The sequence below is a fragment of the Pristis pectinata genome, chromosome 10 (genome assembly GCF_009764475.1).
Source record: "Pristis pectinata isolate sPriPec2 chromosome 10, sPriPec2.1.pri, whole genome shotgun sequence".
NCBI lineage: Eukaryota > Metazoa > Chordata > Chondrichthyes > Rhinopristiformes > Pristidae > Pristis > Pristis pectinata.
The window spans coordinates 99,282,595-99,299,744 of record NC_067414.1 but is presented as its reverse complement, the minus strand read 5'-3'; the positions used below and the strand labels follow the sequence as shown (position 1 = coordinate 99,299,744).

General features: G+C 59.3%; 1 protein-coding gene across 3 annotated transcripts in view; it reads left to right on the top strand.

Annotated features, from left to right (window-relative positions):
- Positions 1 to 17,150, top strand: part of nvl (nuclear VCP like) — a 36,559-nt gene that overhangs the window by 13,748 nt on the left and 5,661 nt on the right. For all 3 annotated transcript variants that reach the window (XM_052024354.1, XM_052024356.1, XM_052024355.1), the window contains 14 exons: positions 438 to 561; positions 1,386 to 1,462; positions 1,958 to 2,092; positions 2,847 to 2,948; positions 3,737 to 3,854; positions 4,289 to 4,433; positions 9,419 to 9,641; positions 11,364 to 11,582; positions 11,918 to 12,022; positions 13,978 to 14,040; positions 14,260 to 14,379; positions 14,642 to 14,741; positions 15,105 to 15,211; positions 15,681 to 15,757. In XM_052024354.1, the coding sequence (XP_051880314.1) occupies positions 438 to 561; positions 1,386 to 1,462; positions 1,958 to 2,092; positions 2,847 to 2,948; positions 3,737 to 3,854; positions 4,289 to 4,433; positions 9,419 to 9,641; positions 11,364 to 11,582; positions 11,918 to 12,022; positions 13,978 to 14,040; positions 14,260 to 14,379; positions 14,642 to 14,741; positions 15,105 to 15,211; positions 15,681 to 15,757 (1,715 nt within the window). The remainder of the gene's footprint in view (positions 1 to 437; positions 562 to 1,385; positions 1,463 to 1,957; positions 2,093 to 2,846; positions 2,949 to 3,736; positions 3,855 to 4,288; positions 4,434 to 9,418; positions 9,642 to 11,363; positions 11,583 to 11,917; positions 12,023 to 13,977; positions 14,041 to 14,259; positions 14,380 to 14,641; positions 14,742 to 15,104; positions 15,212 to 15,680; positions 15,758 to 17,150) is intronic.

The following is a 17,150-nucleotide window of genomic DNA, read 5'->3' as shown; positions in this document are numbered from 1 at the left end:
AACTCTCCCCTCCCCACCTCCCCCGCCCCTTCTCTCCCCTCCCCCTTCCAATGCTCCCACATCTCCCCCCTTTCCGCCTCCCCCTACCCTCTCCTGGGCTCTGGGTCAGGGGTGTTCCCTGCTCCCTCCCTCACTCCCCCACTCCAGCTCCCCCCATCCTTCCCCCCCCCTCCAATTCCCCTACCCCACCTCTCTCCCTCCTGGGCTCTAGGGGCAGGGACGTTCCCTGCTCCCTCCCCCCTTCAGCTTCCCCTGGACATCTCCCTCCCTCTGGAAACACAGTGTTCCCTGTCCTCACCATGCTCCCTCTTCCCCTCCCCAGTTCCCATCCCATCCCCTCCCCCCTCACCACCTGGCCCCAGCTCCCTGCACCCCCCTCCCCTCCCCTGTGTAGGGGTGTCAGTACCTGGGCTGTTGAAACCTCCGCTGTGCCGCAGGGAGCAGGACGCTCTGGGCCGGAGCGGCCGAAGAGGAGCGGCCGGAGGAGAGGACGACGCCGGGAACAGGAGCCCCCACGGGGTGCGGATGGGACGGGAGAGACCGCCGTCCCGGACAGGACAGGTCAGTGTTCACCCTGACGTACGGTGTGAGGAGAGAGGGCTCCCCTGTCCGTCATCCCAGGCTCACTCCCCCTCCCCACCTGGGACCCTGCCCCTCCCTCCTGACTTGTTGGGATGGCAGGTGTAAGGAGGGGTGGTGCAGTAAGTGGCAGGAAGGATCCTTGGGAGCAGAGGGATCTTGAGGTGCAAGTCCATCGCTCCCTCAAAGTGGCAACACAAGTAGGTAGGGCGGTGCACGTGGGGTTCGGCACATTTGCCTTCATTGGTTGGGGTGGTGAGAATAAAAGTTGGGAAGTCATGTTGCAGTTGTATAACACTTTGGTCAGGCCACATTTGGAGCACTGTGTGCAGTTCTGGTCACTGCAGTGCCGGACAGATGAGGAGGCTTTGGAGAGGGTGCAGAAGAGGTTCACCAGGATGTTGCCTGGCTTGGAGAGTATTAGCTATAAAGAGAGGTTGGACAAACTTGGATTGTTTTCTCTGGAGTGTCAGAGGCTGAGGGGAGACCTGATAGTTTATGAAATTATGAGAGGCTTCAGTAGACAAGACAGTGAGTCTTTTTCCCAGGGTTGGAAGTGTCAAAATCGAGAGGGGGAGAGTTTAAAGGAGAGGTGCGGGGTGGGTTCTTTTACCCAGAGAGTGGTGGGTGCCTGGGACAGTGGGGGGGTGGGGGGAAAATACGATAGAGGGGGTTTGAGAGGCAGTTAAGGGCCCATGAACAGGGAGGGGGTGGGAGGGAGGTGGGTGTGCAGTCCAGGTGGGAAGGTGATAGACGGGCGCGGGGGGCCGGCCTGTGTCAGCGACACTGACTGTGTTGTTCTGTAGGCGGGAAGCGTGGGTTCCATGTGCAGCAGTCCCCCCTGACGTTCGAGGACGTTGGCGGCAGCAGCGAGACCCTGAAGGTGAGACAGGAGATGTGTCTGTGCCCTACCTCTCCCTCCCCCCTCCCTGATACCCACCCCCCCGGTGCTGGTGGGGTGGGGGGCTGGGTGGGGGTGCAGAAGCGGTGACACGGTTGGAGGGTGACACTGTGTAGGAGGGGCAGGGTGGGGGTGTGTTGGGGGGGTGACAGGGTTGGGGGAGATGGTGGGTGACCCCCTCCCTCCAGAGGTGTGGGGGGCAGTGTGTCCAGGTGGGGGAGATGGTGTGACCCCCCCCTTTCTCTCTCCCTCCAGAGCTGTGTGGGGGATGTTGGGGTGGGGGTGACAGTGATCCCCTCTCCCTCCCTTTCCCCCCACAGGAGGTGTAAGGGGGGCAGTGTGGGGGTGACGGTGTGACCCCCTCCCTCTCCTCCTGCAGGAGATGTGGGGGCAGTGTTGGGGTGGGGTGTGTCGGGCTTGGGGGGTGGTGTCGGGCTGGGGGTGATGATGTGACCCCCCCTCTCCCTCCCCCCACAGGAGGTGTGCCGACTGCTGGTCCACCTGCGACACCCGGAGGTGTACGAGCGGCTGGGGGTGCAGCCCCCCCGCGGCTTCCTGCTGCACGGACCCCCCGGCTGTGGGAAGTCTCTGCTGGCCCAGGCCATTGCTGGGGTAAGTGGGTGGTCCCGCCGGGAACGTCGCCCCTCCCCGTCCGCTCCCGCCGGGAACGTCGCCCCTCCCCGTCCGCTCCCGCCGGGAACGTCGGCCCTCCCCGTCCGCTCCCGCCGGGAACGTCGGCCCTCCCCGTCCGCTCCCGCCGGGAACGTCGGCCCTCCCCGTCCGCTCCCGCCGGGAACGTCGGCCCTCCCCGTCCGCTCCCGCCGGGAACGTCGGCCCTCCCCGTCCGCTCCCGCCGGGAACGTCGGCCCTCCCCGTCCGCTCCCGCCGGGAACGTCGGCCCTCCCCGTCCGCTCCCGCCGGGAACGTCGGCCCTCCCCGTCCGCTCCCGCCGGGAACGTCGGCCCTCCCCGTCCGCTCCCGCCGGGAACGTCGGCCCTCCCCGTCCGCTCCCGCCGGGAACGTCGGCCCTCCCCGTCCGCTCCCGCCGGGAACGTCGGCCCTCCCCGTCCGCTCCCGCCGGGAACGTCGGCCCTCCCCGTCCGCTCCCGCCGGGAACGTCGGCCCTCCCCGTCCGCTCCCGCCGGGAACGTCGGCCCTCCCCGTCCGCTCCCGCCGGGAACGTCGGCCCTCCCCGTCCGCTCCCGCCGGGAACGTCGCCCCTCCCCGTCCGCTCCCGCCGGGAACGTCGCCCCTCCCCGTCCCCTCCCACCCGGGAATGTCCCCCCTCAACATCCCATCCATTCCCGCTGGGAGCATCCAGTGGGATCTGTCCAGGAACGTTGCTCTGACCCCGGTCCATTGCCAGGAGCTGGATCTGCCACTGCTGCGGGTGGCGGCCACGGAGATGGTGTCCGGTGTGTCCGGGGAGTCCGAGCATCAGCTGCGCCAGCTGTTCGAGGAGGCTGTGGTGAGTGGGGAGGGGGGCGCTGGGGGGGACTGGTGGGGGGTGCTGGGGGGGACTGGGGGGACGAGGGGAGGACTGGAGGGGGGGCGCTGGGGGGACTGCTGGGGGGCGCTGGGGGGGATGGGGACAGAGAGGACTCGGGGCGCACTGGGGGGGATGGGGAATTGGTGGGGGGGCGCTGGGGGGGACGAGGGGAGGACTGGAGGGGGGCACGGGGGATGGGGAGGACTGAAGGGGGGCACTGGGGGGGGAATTGGTGGGGGGGCGCTGGGGGGACGAGGGGAGGACTGGAGGGGGGCACGGGGGATGGGGAGGACTGAAGGGGGGCACTGGGGGGGGAATTGGTGGGGGGCGCTGGGGGGATGAGGGGAGGACTGGAGGGGGGCACGGGGGATGGGGAGGACTGAAGGGGGGCACTGGGGGGGGAATTGGTGGGGGGCGCTGGGGGGGACAAGGGGAGGACTGGAGGGGGCACGGGGGGATGGGGAGGACTGGAGGGGACAAGGGGGGCACTGGGGGATGGGACTGAGGGACAATGGGGAAGCATGGGATGGGGGGCACGGGGGGGAGGGATGTGGTGCGGGGGCAGTGATGTGGGGGCCGTTGCGGTCAAATCGTCCCAGTGTTCCCTCCCGGGTCTGAAACCCCTACCCCACTCCCCCACCCCACCCCCTCACGTGTCCCTCCACCCCCTCACGTGTCCCCCCACCCCCTCAACCGTTCCTCACCCCCTCACGTGTCCCCACACCCCCTCAACCGTTCCTCACCCCCTCACGTGTCCCCACCCCCAGCTCCAGGCTCCGTGCATTGTTTTCATCGATGAGATCGACGCCATCTCACCCAAGCGCGAGGTCGCCTCCAAGGACATGGAGCGGCGCATCGTGGCTCAGCTGCTCGCCTGTATGGACGGTGAGTCAGTGCGAGATCACCCCCACCCTGGGGGGAGGTGTGGGAGGGGCGGGGGGAGGGTGGGAGAGGCCAAGGGGCAGCATGGAGGGTCCAAGGGGCGGGGAGAGGCTGAGAGACAGCAGTGAGGGGGAAGGCGGGGAGGAGGAGGGCGGAGGGGGTGAGGGGGAGGGTGAGTGAGGGGAGTGGGGAAGGGCGGAGGGGGTGGGGGCTGAGGAGCGGTGAGGGGAGGGCAGGGAGGCAGTGAGTGGAGGGAGTGAGGGGTTGGGGGCGAGGAGTGGGGGTGGAGAAGGAGGGAGGGGGAGGGCGAGGAGGGAGTGAGCGGAGGGGATGGGGATGGAGTGAGGGGGAGGAGGGGAGGGTGGGAAGGGGGTGAGGAGGAGGGGGTGAGGTCTCAGTGTGGGATCCCAGGTTGACCCCTCGTACCCTGGTTGCAGATTTGAACGCGCTGGACGCCTCCACGCAGGTTCTGGTCGTCGGGGCAACTAACAGGCCCGACGCGTTGGACCCAGCGCTCCGAAGGGCCGGGCGGTTCGACCGGGAAATCTGCCTGGGCATTCCCAGTGAAGGAGCTCGGGAACAGTGAGTGTCTCGTCCGAGGTCCACTCAGTCCTTCACACACTTGCTCTTTGTTGTTTTTCAATCTTTTTACTAATTTTCAAATTAGTACAAAATAATATATGGAACATTAGTAATTCTACATCTGGTGCAGAGAGATCAGGACAGCAATCGTAACAGTAATATATATAATCATAAGGAGTGGAAAAAGTAATCTAGATCTCCCGCTCTCTTAAGTGAGTGAACAAATACAAAAGGAAAGAGATCAAAAAAGAATATTGATAATAAACCAAAAAAAACCCACAAACTTCAAAAAAAACTGGGCTAATATTTCTTCAATTAAAAAGAAAAGAAACATTACTATGTCGTCAACTCTGCTTCTCTGCATTCAAGGGTTATTGAGCGGGATCTGAGAAAGGTCAGCTTATTATTGTATGGAAACATGGAATAAATGGGCTCCAAACTTCCTCAAATTTAAGCGAAGGGTCAACAGTACCGCTCCTAATTTTTTCTGAGTTCAAACATGCTATAGTTTGAGAGAACCATTGAAAAGTGGTGGAAGGTATTGGATCCTTCCATCTGAACAAAATGGATCGCTTGGCCATTAATGTGACAAGGGCGATCATAGGACGAGCAGAAGCAGATAAATGGCCAGATTCCATCCTTGGTAATCCAAAAATTGCAGTGATAGGGTGAGGTTGTAAATCAATCTTCAGTACAGATGAAATAATGTTAAGTGTCTTTCCAATATTTTTCCAAAAGAGGACAGAGAAACATATGTGTCAGAGAAGCCACATTCGATTTACATCTGTCACATTTAGGATTTACATGGTGATAAAAACAGGCTAACTTGTCCTTGGACATATGGGTCTTGTGAACTACCTTAAACTGTATCAAAGAGTGTCTGGCACACACTGAAGATGTACTAACTAAATGGAGAATTTTCTTCCATGTCTCTGTGGGTAAGAGTATCTGAAGTTCTCTTTCCCATTCACTCTTAACTTTATCAAGTTCCTCTGAGCGTATTTTCATAATCCAATCATAAATTACTGCTATCAGGCCCTTCTGATAAGGATTAAAACCTAAAGATTTTCCGTAATTTCAGTTTTATATGGTGTCGGAAAAGAAGGTAAAGTAACTTTTAAAAAGTTTCTAATCTGTAAATATCGAAAAAAATGTGATCCAGGCAGATTGTGTTTATTAGACAACTGTTGAAAAGATAAAACGGTTATCAATGAATAGATCTCAAAAACATGTTATTCACTTCATTCTCCATAAGGAAAAGGCTGAGTCAATTCCAGATGGTTGAAAGAAAAAATTAGATTGAATGGGACTTGATAAATTAAATTTATTCAACCCAAAAATTTAACGGAATTGGAACCACATCCGTATTGTATGTTTAACTGTTGGATTAATCACTTGTTTATTCAATTTAGTCAGTGCAAAAGAGAATGAAGCTCCTAAAATAGAAACTAATGAAAATCCTTGCACTGATTCACACTCAAGGTGTACCCAACAGGGACAATGAGTTGCATCTAAATCTTGTGCCCAGAAAATTAAATATCGAATATTAATTGCCCAATAGTAAAATCTAAAATTAGGCAAAGCCATACCACCATCCTTCTTTAATTTTTGTAAATATTTCTTACTTAACCTTGGGTTTTTATTCTGCCATATATATGAAAGAATTTTGGAATCAATAGTGTCCATAGAACCATACAGCACAAAACAGGCCCTTCGGCCCACCATGTTGTGCTGTCCATCAGACCACCCTCACACTACCTAACCCCTTCCTCCCGCATATCCCTCTATCTCACGTTCCTCCATATGCCTATCCAACAAGCTCTTGAACCTGTTCAATGTATCTGCCTCCACCACCACCCCAGGCAGTGCATTCCATGCACCAACCACTCTTTGGGTGAAAAACCTCCCTCTGACATCTCCCCTGAACCTCCCACCCATAACCTTAAAGCCATGACCTCTCGTCTTGAGCATTGGTGCCCTGGGAAGGAGGCGCTGACTGTCTACTCTATCTATTCCTCTCAATATTTTATATACCTCTATCCTGTCTCCTCTCATCCTCCTCCTTTCCAGTGAATAAAGCCCTAGCACCTTAAGCCTCTCCTCATATTCAATACTCTCCAATCCAGGCAGCATCCTGGTAAATCTCCTCTGCACCCTCTCCAATGCCTCCACATTCTTCCTATAATGAGGCGACCAGAACTGAACACAGTACTCTAAGTGTGGCCTAACTAGAGTTTTGTAAAGCTGCATCATCACCTCGCGGCTCTTAAACTCAATCCCGCGACTTATGAAAGCCAACATCCCACTTGGCCTTCTTAACTGCTCTTTCCACCTGTGAGGCAACTTTCAATGAACTGTGAATATGAACCCCCAGATCCCTCTGCTCCTCCACACTGCCAAGTACCTTGTCGTTTACCCTGTACTCTGCCCTGGAGTTTGTCCTTCCAAAGTGTACCACCTCACACTTCTCCGGATTGAACTCCATCTGCCACTTGTCAGCCCAGCTCTGCATCCTATCAATATCCCTCTGTAAGCTCCGACAGCCCTCCACACTATCCACAACACCACCTATCTTAGTGTCGTCTGCAAACTTACTAACCCAGCCCTCTACCCCCTCATCTAAGTCATCTATAAATATCACAAAAAGTAGAGGTCCCAGAACCGATCCCTGCGGGACACCACTAGTCACTGCCCTCCAATCCGAGGGCACTCCTTCCACCACAACCCTCTGCTTTCTACATGCAAGCCAATTCCTAATCCACACAGCCAAGCTTCCTTGGATCCCTTGGCCTCTGATCTTCTGAAGAAGCCTACCATGAGGAACCTTATCAAACGCCTTACTAAAATCCATATAAACCACATCCACCGCACTACCCTCATCAATCTTCCTGGTCACCTCCTCAAAGAACTCTATCAGGCTTGTGAGGCAAGATCTTCCCTTCACAAAGCCATGCTGGCTGTCCCTAATCAGTCCATGATTCTCAAGGTGTTCATAAATCCTATCCCTTAGAATCCTTTCTAACAGCTTACCCACCACAGACGTGAGACTCACCGGTCTATAATTCCCTGGCCTATCCCTATTACCTTTTTTGAACAAGGGGACCACATTCGCAACCCTCCAATCCTCCGGCACCACCCCCGTAGACAAAGAGGACTCAAAGATCCTTACCAGCGGTTCAGCAATCTCCTCCCTAGCCTCTCGAAGCAGCCTGGGGAAAATCCCGTCAGGCCCCAGAGATTTATCTGTCTTAATATTATTTAACAACTTCAACACATCCTCTCTCTTGATATCAACAACCTCGAGAACAAGGATTTCGAAATAAAAGTTGGAATCGCCTGAAATAGATACAAAAATTTTGGTAAAATATTTACCTTAACTGCATTAATTCGGCCAATCAATGATAGAGAGAATGGGGACCATTTAGTAAATAATTGTTTAACGTAATTAATTAAAGGTAACAAGTTCACTTTAAATAAGTCCTTGTGTTTCTGGGTAATTTCAACACCCAGGTACGAAAAATAATCAGTCACTAATCTAAATGGTAATTGCCTATAAATTGGGACTTGCATGTTTGATGGAAAAAGTTAAACTCTTATTAAGATTTAATCTATAACCAGAGAAAACACTAAACTGAGCAAGCAGTGATAATACTGCAGGGATAGATTTCTCTGGGTTAGAGATATAAAGTAACAGATCATCTGCATAAAGAGATATCTTATGAGTCCCCTTTCCACGAGTGATACCAAGTATGTTAGAAGAATCCCGAATGGTAATTGCCAAAGGTTCCAAAGCAATATTAAATAATAAAGGACTCAGAGGGCAACCTTGTCTAGTGCCTTGAAAAAGCTGAACAAGGGGGATCTCTGATTATTAGTAAGTATTGAAGCCATAGGTGTGTGGTAAATCAGTTTGATCACAGATATGAAATTTGAACTAAAATTAAATTTCTCAAGCGTGTTAAATAAATATTCCGATTCGACTCTATCAAACGCCTTCTCGGCATCTAACGAAATAACACATTCTGGAATTACAGATGAAGGGGTATATATAATATTCATTAACCTTCTAATATTAAAATGCAAATAATGATTCTTAATGAATCCTGTCTGGTCATCAGAAATAATTTGTGGAAGTACCTTTTCCAGTCTAGAAGCCAATATTTTGGAAAAATTTTAGAATCCACATTCAGTAAAGAAATAGGTCTATCATGGTAGTGTAGCGGTTAGCGCGATGCTATTACAGCACCAGTGATTAGGGTTCAATTCCCGTCGCTGTCTGTAAGGAGTTTGTACATTCTCCCCGTGTCTGCGTGGGTTTCCTCCAGGTGCTCCGGTTTCCTCCTACATTGCAAAGACATACGGGTAGGTTAGTTTGAGTTTAAAATGGGCGGCATGGACTCATTGGGCCGGAAGGGTCTGTTACCACCCTGTAAATAAAATTTTAAAAAAAGATGCACATTCAGTGGGATCTTTATCCTTTTTAAGAATTAAAGAAATAGTTGCTTTAAAAATTTTACCTAACCAGGGAGAGAGAAGGTCAGAAAAAGATTTTAAAAATTCAGCTGTATACCCATCAGGAACGGGTGCTTTACCCAAATTCATTGAAGAAATTACTTTCTTTATTTCTTCCTCCGAAATGGGTACATCTAATAATAAACATTCTGACAGCCCTCTGACCCCTCTTCCCTCACCCTCTGACCCCACACTGTCTGACTTCTCTCCCCTCTTCCTTCGACCTGTTACACACACTCCCCGTGACCCCTCTCTGTGACCCCTCTCCCCTCTGTGACCCTCTCTCTCTCTCTGACCCTTCACCCCTCGGTTGGTTGATGGACTCTCATGTGGCGTCTGGTCCCCTTCCTCCTCCATCCTTTTGGGGGTCAGAAGGCAGGGTCATGCTGAGGTTAGATGTGATGGGCAGCGTGCAGTCCCTGCTCCTGCCTCCAGTGCTGTGCTTCACCCAGTGATTTCCTGATTCCCGCCAGGATTTTGCGGACTCTGTGCCGGAAGCTGAGACTGCCGGAGCCGTTCGATTTCCGGGAGCTGGCCCGCCTGACGCCAGGCTACGTGGGCGCTGACCTAATGGCTCTGTGCCGCGAGGCAGCCATGAACGCCGTCAACCGCATCCTGAACCGGCGGCAGGAAGTCGTGTCCCAGGGACCTGACGCCGGAGATCCCAGCTCAGGACAGCGGCAGGAGTCTGAGCTGGTGAGGGACCCTCTGCACCGTCCCGTCACACACCCCTCGGCACCGTCCCGTCACACACCCCTCGGCACCGTCCCGTCACACACCCCCTCGGCACCGTCCCGTCACACACCCCCTCGGCACCGTCCCGTCACACACCCCCTCTGCACCGTCCCGTCACACACCCCCTCTGCACCGTCCCGTCACACACCCCCTCTGCACCGTCCCGTCACACACCCCTCTGCACCGTCCCGTCACACACCCCCTCTGCACCGTCCCGTCACACACCCCCTCTGCACCGTCCCGTCACACACCCCCTCTGCACCGTCCCGTCACACACCCCCTCGGCACCGTCCCGTCACACACCCCCTCGGCACCGTCCCGTCGGGAAGTTACTGGAAAATCTAGGCAATGGGATTAGATTATACTTAGAATGGGCAGTGACTGATCAAAGATTGCCAGCCCAGCCTTGTTGGGGGGAGATCCTGTCTGACGGATTTGATTGAATTTTTCAGAGAGCTAAGAAAATTTGTTCCTGAGAGTGGTGCTGTTGATGTGGTCTGGATGGATTTCAGTTAGCCCTTTGACAACGGCCCACGTGAGAGCCTGGTCCAAAAGATGAGAGCTGCTGGGATCCAGGGAAAGTTGGAAGATTGGATCCAAAGTTGTCTTGGTAATAGGCAGAGGGCAGTGTTATTGTGATGGAGGTCTGTGACTGGTGGCAGACTACAGGGACGGGTGCTGGCACCTTTACTGTTTGTTGTATACGTTCATCATAGCCGTGTGAATGTGGGAGATGTGACCAGTAAGTCTACAGATGATGTGAAAATGATCTGAGGTCACAGGAAGATAAGCATTTGGTAAAATAGGCAGAGAAATAGCAGCAGGACTTGTCTTCGGGCAGGTTAAGAAGGGTACAATGGATGGTCGGCATCTTCCGAGTAGTGAGGAACAGAGGGACCTTGGTGGACAAGCCCAAGGATTCCTTCAGGTGGTGAAGGCAGTGTGTGGGACGCTGGACTTCATTGGCCAGGGCACTGAGTACAAGAACAGGGAGGTTACGGTGCAGCTTCGTAACCCAACGGTCAGGTGGCAGGTAGAGTACAGTGTACAGTTGCAGTCGTCACACTGTAGGAGGGGTGTGACTGTACAGAGAGGGTGCAGGGGGATCCGCCGGGCTGTTGCCTGGGGTGGAGCGTTTGAGGAGAGACGGGAGAGGCCGGGTCTGTTCTCCCTGCAGCCGGGGCAGAAACTGGAGGTTTGGGGTCAGCCTAGGGGGTGGGTTTGGGGTTGGGGGTGGGTTTAGGGGTGCAGAGTGTAGGGTCAGGGTAGGGGTGGGTTTAGGATCAGGGGTCGAGGGTGTATTTGGGGTCAGGAGTGGGAGGGACGGGGTTACTGTGACCACACACCCCCGCTCCCCTCAGCCAGTCCCTGCTTCCTCAGCCCCATTCCCCCACCCCGGGGTGCTCCCTCTGACGGCCCTCTCTGGTTGCCCCGCCCCGGGGTGCTCCCTCTGACAGCTCTCTCTGGTTGCCCCGCCCCGGGGTGCTCCCTCTGACGGCTCTCTCTGGTTGCCCCACCCCGGGGTGCTCCCTCTGACGGCTCTCTCTGGTTGCCCCACCCCGGGGTGCTCCCTCTGACGGCCCTCTCTGGTTGCCCCGCCCCGGGGTGCTCCCTCTGACGGCCCTCTCTGGTTGCCCCGCCCCGGGGTGCTCCCTCTGACAGCTCTCTCTGGTTGCCCCGCAGGTTGAGCTGCAGCGACTGCGGGCGGTGCTGAGGGACCCAGCGCCGCTGCCGCTGCAGGAGCTGCAGGATCTACAGATGGAGATGACGGACTTCACCAGCTCCCTCTCCGCCGTCCAGCCCTCTGCCAAGCGGGAGGGGTTCGCCACGGTGCCGGATGTGAGCTGGGCCGACATCGGAGCACTGCAGGAGATTCGCGAGGAGCTGACCATGGCCATCCTGGTACTGCTACCCCCCCCAGGCCCCTGGTGCCTGTCCAGGATCCCGCTACAGCTCTCCGCCGTCCCGGGACCCCTGCCGTCCCCGAGCCCCCCCTCAGTCCTGTAACCCCTGGACCCCCCCGCCGTCCCAGAGCCCCCACCGTCCCAGAACCATCCCTGGACCCCCCACTGTCACGGAGCTCCTGGAACCCCCAGAGCCCCCGCCGTCCCGGAGCTCACTGGTGACATCACTGGGGGTGGGGGTGACATCAGTGGGGGTGGGGATAATGTCCCTGGGGAGGGGCTGGGTGCGAGTGCAGTCCTGCTGGAACTCACGGAGTCCTTCCCCTCTCCCAGGCCCCTCTCCGACATCCGGAACAGTTCCAGGTCCTCGGTTTGTCCAACCCGGCTGGCGTGCTGCTGGCTGGGCCTCCGGGCTGCGGGAAGACGCTCTTGGCCAAGGTGAGTGCCCTGTGTCCTGCAGGCAGCCCCTGCCTGGGCTGGTCTGGCTGCCGGGGAGGGTGGGGGTGGGGGGGCACTAAATCAGTGGATGGTTTGTGATGGGGGGGGGAGGGGGGGTTACTGCCAGCCGTCCCCCCCCCACCGAGCCCCCATACTGCGGTGGGGGTCAGTCCGTGGTCCGGGTTTGTAGCTGGACTGTCTGCAGAGAGTGCCATCTCTGCAGTGTCCCCAGGAACTGTGCCGTGGTCCTGGGTCAGCTGCTGTGGTCCTGCAGGCAGGCACCGTTCCCACGCACTGTGATACAGCCTAGTTTTCCTCCGCGCATCTTTCCTGTCAGGTCCCATGGGGCTCCCAGCTGTCGGGCCCGGCTCCCGTGGGGGATGTCGTACGGGGCACTGGTGAGAACCTCGATGTAGAGTTTGGATCTGAGAAAGGGTTTAACTGCCAGTGAGGGAATTTGCCCGGGGTTCATGGACTGGCCCCAGGGGTAGCTTCAGCTGGTTAGAACAGAACACAGGAACAGGCCCTTCAGCCCACCATGTTGTGTCAAACTAATTAAACACCTAACTAAACTAATCCCTTCTGCCTACACAACATCCATCTCCCTCCGTTCCCTGCACATTCACCTGCCTGTCTAAGAGCCTCTTAAACCCCTCTATCGCACCTGCCTCCACCTCCACCCCTGGCAGCACATTCCAGGCACCCACCACTCTCTGTGTAAAAAAAAATTTGCCCCTCAGGTCTCTGAACTTCCCCCTCTCACCTTAAATGCATGTCGTCTAGTACAAGACATTTCAACCCTGGGGAAAGGATACTGACTGTCTATCTCTGCCTTTCATAATCTTATAAACTTCTATCAGGTCTCCCCTCAGCCTCTGCTGCTCCAGAGAAAATAACCCAAGTTTGTCCCACCTCTCCTAGCTCATGCCCTCTAATCCAGGCAGCATCCTGGGGAACCTCTTCTGCACCCTCCCCAAAGCATCCACATCCTTCCTGTGATGGGGAGACCAGAACTGCCCACAATACTCCAAGTGTGGCTTATCCAGAGTTTTATACAGCTGCAACAACTTGAACTCAACGCCTCCAGTAATAAAGGCAGGCGTGCCGCACGCCTTCTCTACCGCCCGATCACCCTGGGCAGCCTCACGTTGAGGGCAGACTACAGACTGGGCCTACATTCTCCAGTGTAAAGGACGAGAGGTGACCCGACAGTCCGGATGCAGGGAGGATGCTCCCCCTGTCTGAGGCATCCAGCACCCGGGACACAGTTGGAGTTGGCCGTTTGGGACTGGGGGTTTTGGGATTATCCCGCCCCCGATGCTGTAGTGGAAGGAGGTTTCTGGGTATGAAAGGATCCAGTGCTGGGAGGTGTCTCTGAGGTAAAGCACCAGCTGTGATCTTGGTGAATGGGGGAGTGGGCTGGGAGGCAGGTTGTCTGGTTCCTGCTCCTGTTCCTTGTGTGTCCGGTCCGTTACACAGAGACAGCGGGTCAGGCAGCATCTGGGGGTGTGGGGAATGGTCCAGATGAAGGGTCTCGACCTGCAACATCAGCTGTCCATCTCCCTCCACAGAAACCTCCCTCCGCAGTGAATGAGCTGCAGCATCAGGGGTGGATAATTCCCAAAACTCCCGGGGAAGGTCTGTTACACAGTATCCCTCCTGTCCACTCCCGTGTCTGGTCACGTTTACCGCCGCCGTGCATGTACGTACACTGGGTGGAATTGCCGCAGCGCAGTGCGTTACAGGGTGGGGATCCACACACGCTCACACGCATTGAGATTAACCTAAATTCTACATAGCTTACCGCGTGCAGGGGGGGCCCGGTGGGTGCCAGACCCCGTGGCTGAAATTCTCCCTCCTGTTCTGAAGGGTTGGGTGAAGGGCTGTGGGGGGGAGGGGAGGGGAGGGGTGGGGGGAGTGGCTGTGCCCTGACTGAGCCGACGTTGTGTCCCCAGGCCGTGGCCAACGAGTCGGGATTGAACTTCATCTCGGTGAAAGGGCCCGAGCTGCTGAACATGGTGAGTGTCAGTGGGGGCGGGGGGGGGGGCAGATACCCACTACCTCCCCTCCTCCCCCCCTCCCACCCTCCCCATCTCTCACACGTCCTTTCTCTCCTCCCCTGCTGCCCCAGTTCCACCCAATACCCCCGCTGCTCTCTGTCCCCCCTCCCCACTCCCTCTCCCCCCCCCCGTTCCCCTCTCCCCCCACAGCCCCCTCACCCTCTGGTGTCTTCGCAGTACGTGGGGGAGAGCGAGCGAGCTGTGCGCCAGGTATTCCAGCGAGCCCGGAACTCCGCTCCCTGTGTCATCTTCTTTGATGAGCTCGACGCCCTGTGTCCGCGGAGGTCAGAGCACGAGGTGAGGGGGGTGGTCAGGGGTCGGGCGGGCAGGGGTGGGGGTCAGGGAGGGGCTGGGAAAGCCACCCAGGATCTCCAGAGGGGACGGGGGAGTGGATAAAGGGGGAGGGAGGGGCTCTGGGGGGGGAAGTTCGGGGGGAGTGGGTGGTCTCTGGGGTACGGGGTGAGTGGGACTATGGAGACGCTGGACTGATCTGTTGTGTCTGCCCCTCGGTCCCGCCTCCGCTCCTACCTCGCCCTCCCTTCCCCATCCCCCCCCCCAGTCAGGAGCCAGCGTGCGGGTGGTGAACCAGCTACTGACGGAGATGGACGGGCTGCAGGCACGGAGACAGGTCTTCATCATGGCCGCCACCAATCGCCCAGGTAACCAGGGGCACGGGGTCACTGTGGGGTTGGGGGTCAGACCCAGGGGGAACAGTGTGAGGGACAGACCCTGTGGGGAATGGTGTTCGGGGACGGACCCCACCCTCGCCCTCTGCAGAACCTGTTTTGGGTGGGGTGTGGGGGTCCCGCACTCACACTGCCCCGTGGGGGTGGGTCTGGGGGTCCCACACTGCCCCGTGGGGGTGGGTCTGGGGGTCCCACACTGCCCCGTGGGGGTGGGTTTGGGGTCTGGGGGTCCCACACTGCCCCGTGGGGGTGGGTTTGGGGTCTGGGGGTCCCACACTGCCCTGTGGGGGTGGGTCTGGGGGTCCCACACTCTCACTGCCCTGTCCTCTGCCCCAGATATCATTGACCCGGCCGTACTGCGCCCCGGACGGTTGGACAAGACGCTGTACGTGGGGCTGCCCCCGGCCCCTGACAGACTCGCCATCCTCCAGACTCTGACCAAGGTGAGAGGGCAAAGGTGGTGACCCCCACCACTGCCCAGTGACATCCCCCCTCGGTAGGTGAGGGTGTCTGGTTCCAGCAGTGGTGGGGACGGAGTACGTGGGAGGTGCAGGGTCGGGGGGTGTGGAGGGTCCTCTGGGTGTGTGGGGGAGCCGTGTGGTGGTACATGTGGAGGGGGGTGATGGGTGTGTAGAATATTGGGCAGGTGGGGGCATGCGGGGGTGAGAGGCGTGTGCGGGGGCGAGAGGCTCCGGTGGTGTGTGCAGAGGATGTGACGTTCGGAGGGTCGGGGGCTGGGAGGGGTGTGCGGAGACGGGGGTGGGGAGAGGGGGCTGGTGTGCTGACCCCGGGGGAGGAGGTGGGTGAGGTACTGACCTGGGGGTGGGGAGTGGGGGGGAGGTGCTGACCCCAGGGTTGGGGAGGAGGGGAGGTGCTGACCCAGACGGCCTCAGTGCAGCTGCTGTGTTGCAGGGTGGGACTCGGCCTCCCCTGGACCCGGACGTTGACCTCAGTGCCATCGCCGGCGACCCGCGGTGTGACTGCTTCACGTGAGTCTGTTCATCCCCCCCTCGTCTGCTCCTGCTCCACTGTCCCCTCCAGCCCCCTGTCCCCTCCGTCCCCTCCCGCCCCCACTGCCCCCGTCCCCTCCCGCCCCCACTGCCCCCGTCCCCTCCCGCCCCCACTGCCCCCGTCCCCTCCCGCCCCCACTGCCCCCGTCCCCTCCCGCCCCGTGTCCCCTCCCGCCCCCACTGCCCCGTGTCCCCTCCCGCCCCCACTGCCCCGTGTCCCCTCCCGCCCCCACTGCCCCCGTCCCCTCCCGCCCCCTGTCCCCTCCGTCCCCTCCCGCCCCCACTGCCCCCGTCCCCTCCCGCCCCCACTGCCCCGTGTCCCCTCCCGCCCCCACTGCCCCGTGTCCCCTCCCGCCCCCACTGCCCCGTGTCCCCTCCCGCCCCCACTGCCCCGTGTCCCCTCCCGCCCCCACTGCCCCGTGTCCCCTCCCGCCCCCACTGCCCCGTGTCCCCTCCCGCCCCCACTGCCCCGTGTCCCCTCCCGCCCCCACTGCCCCGTGTCCCCTCCCGCCCCCACTGCCCCGTGTCCCCTCCCGCCCCCACTGCCCCGTGTCCCCTCCCGCCCCCACTGCCCCGTGTCCCCTCCCGCCCCCACTGCCCCGTGTCCCCTCCCGCCCCCACTGCCCCGTGTCCCCTCCCGCCCCCACTGCCCCGTGTCCCCTCCCGCCCCCACTGCCCCGTGTCCCCTCCCGCCCCCACTGCCCCGTGTCCCCTCCCGCCCCCACTGCCCCGTGTCCCCTCCCGCCCCCACTGCCCCGTGTCCCCTCCCGCCCCCACTGCCCCGTGTCCCCTCCCGCCCCCACTGCCCCGTGTCCCCTCCCGCCCCCACTGCCCCGTGTCCCCTCCCGCCCCCACTGCCCCGTGTCCCCTCCCGCCCCCACTGCCCCGTGTCCCCTCCCGCCCCCACTGCCCCGTGTCCCCTCCCGCCCCCACTGCCCCGTGTCCCCTCCCGCCCCCACTGCCCCCGTCCCCTCCCGCCCCCTGTCCCCTCCGTCCCCTCCCGCCCCCACTGCCCCCGTCCCCTCCCGCCCCCACTGCCCCCGTCCCCTCCCGCCCCCACTGCCCCCGTCCCCTCCCGCCCCCACTGCCCCCGTCCCCTCCCGCCCCCACTGCCCCGTGTCCCCTCCCGCCCCCTGTCCCCTGCGTCCCCTCCCGCCCCCACTGCCCCGTGTCCCCTCCCGCCCCCACTGCCCCCTGTGTCCCCTCCCGCCCCCACTGCCCCCGTCCCCTCCTGCCCCCCGTCCCCTCCTGCCCCCCGTCCCCTGCGTCCCCTCCCGTCCCCTGCGTCCCCTCCTGCCCCCCATCGCCCCCGTCCCATCCCACCCCCCCCCCCGCCGTCACCCCCGCCCCCTCCTGCTCTCCCCCCACCCCC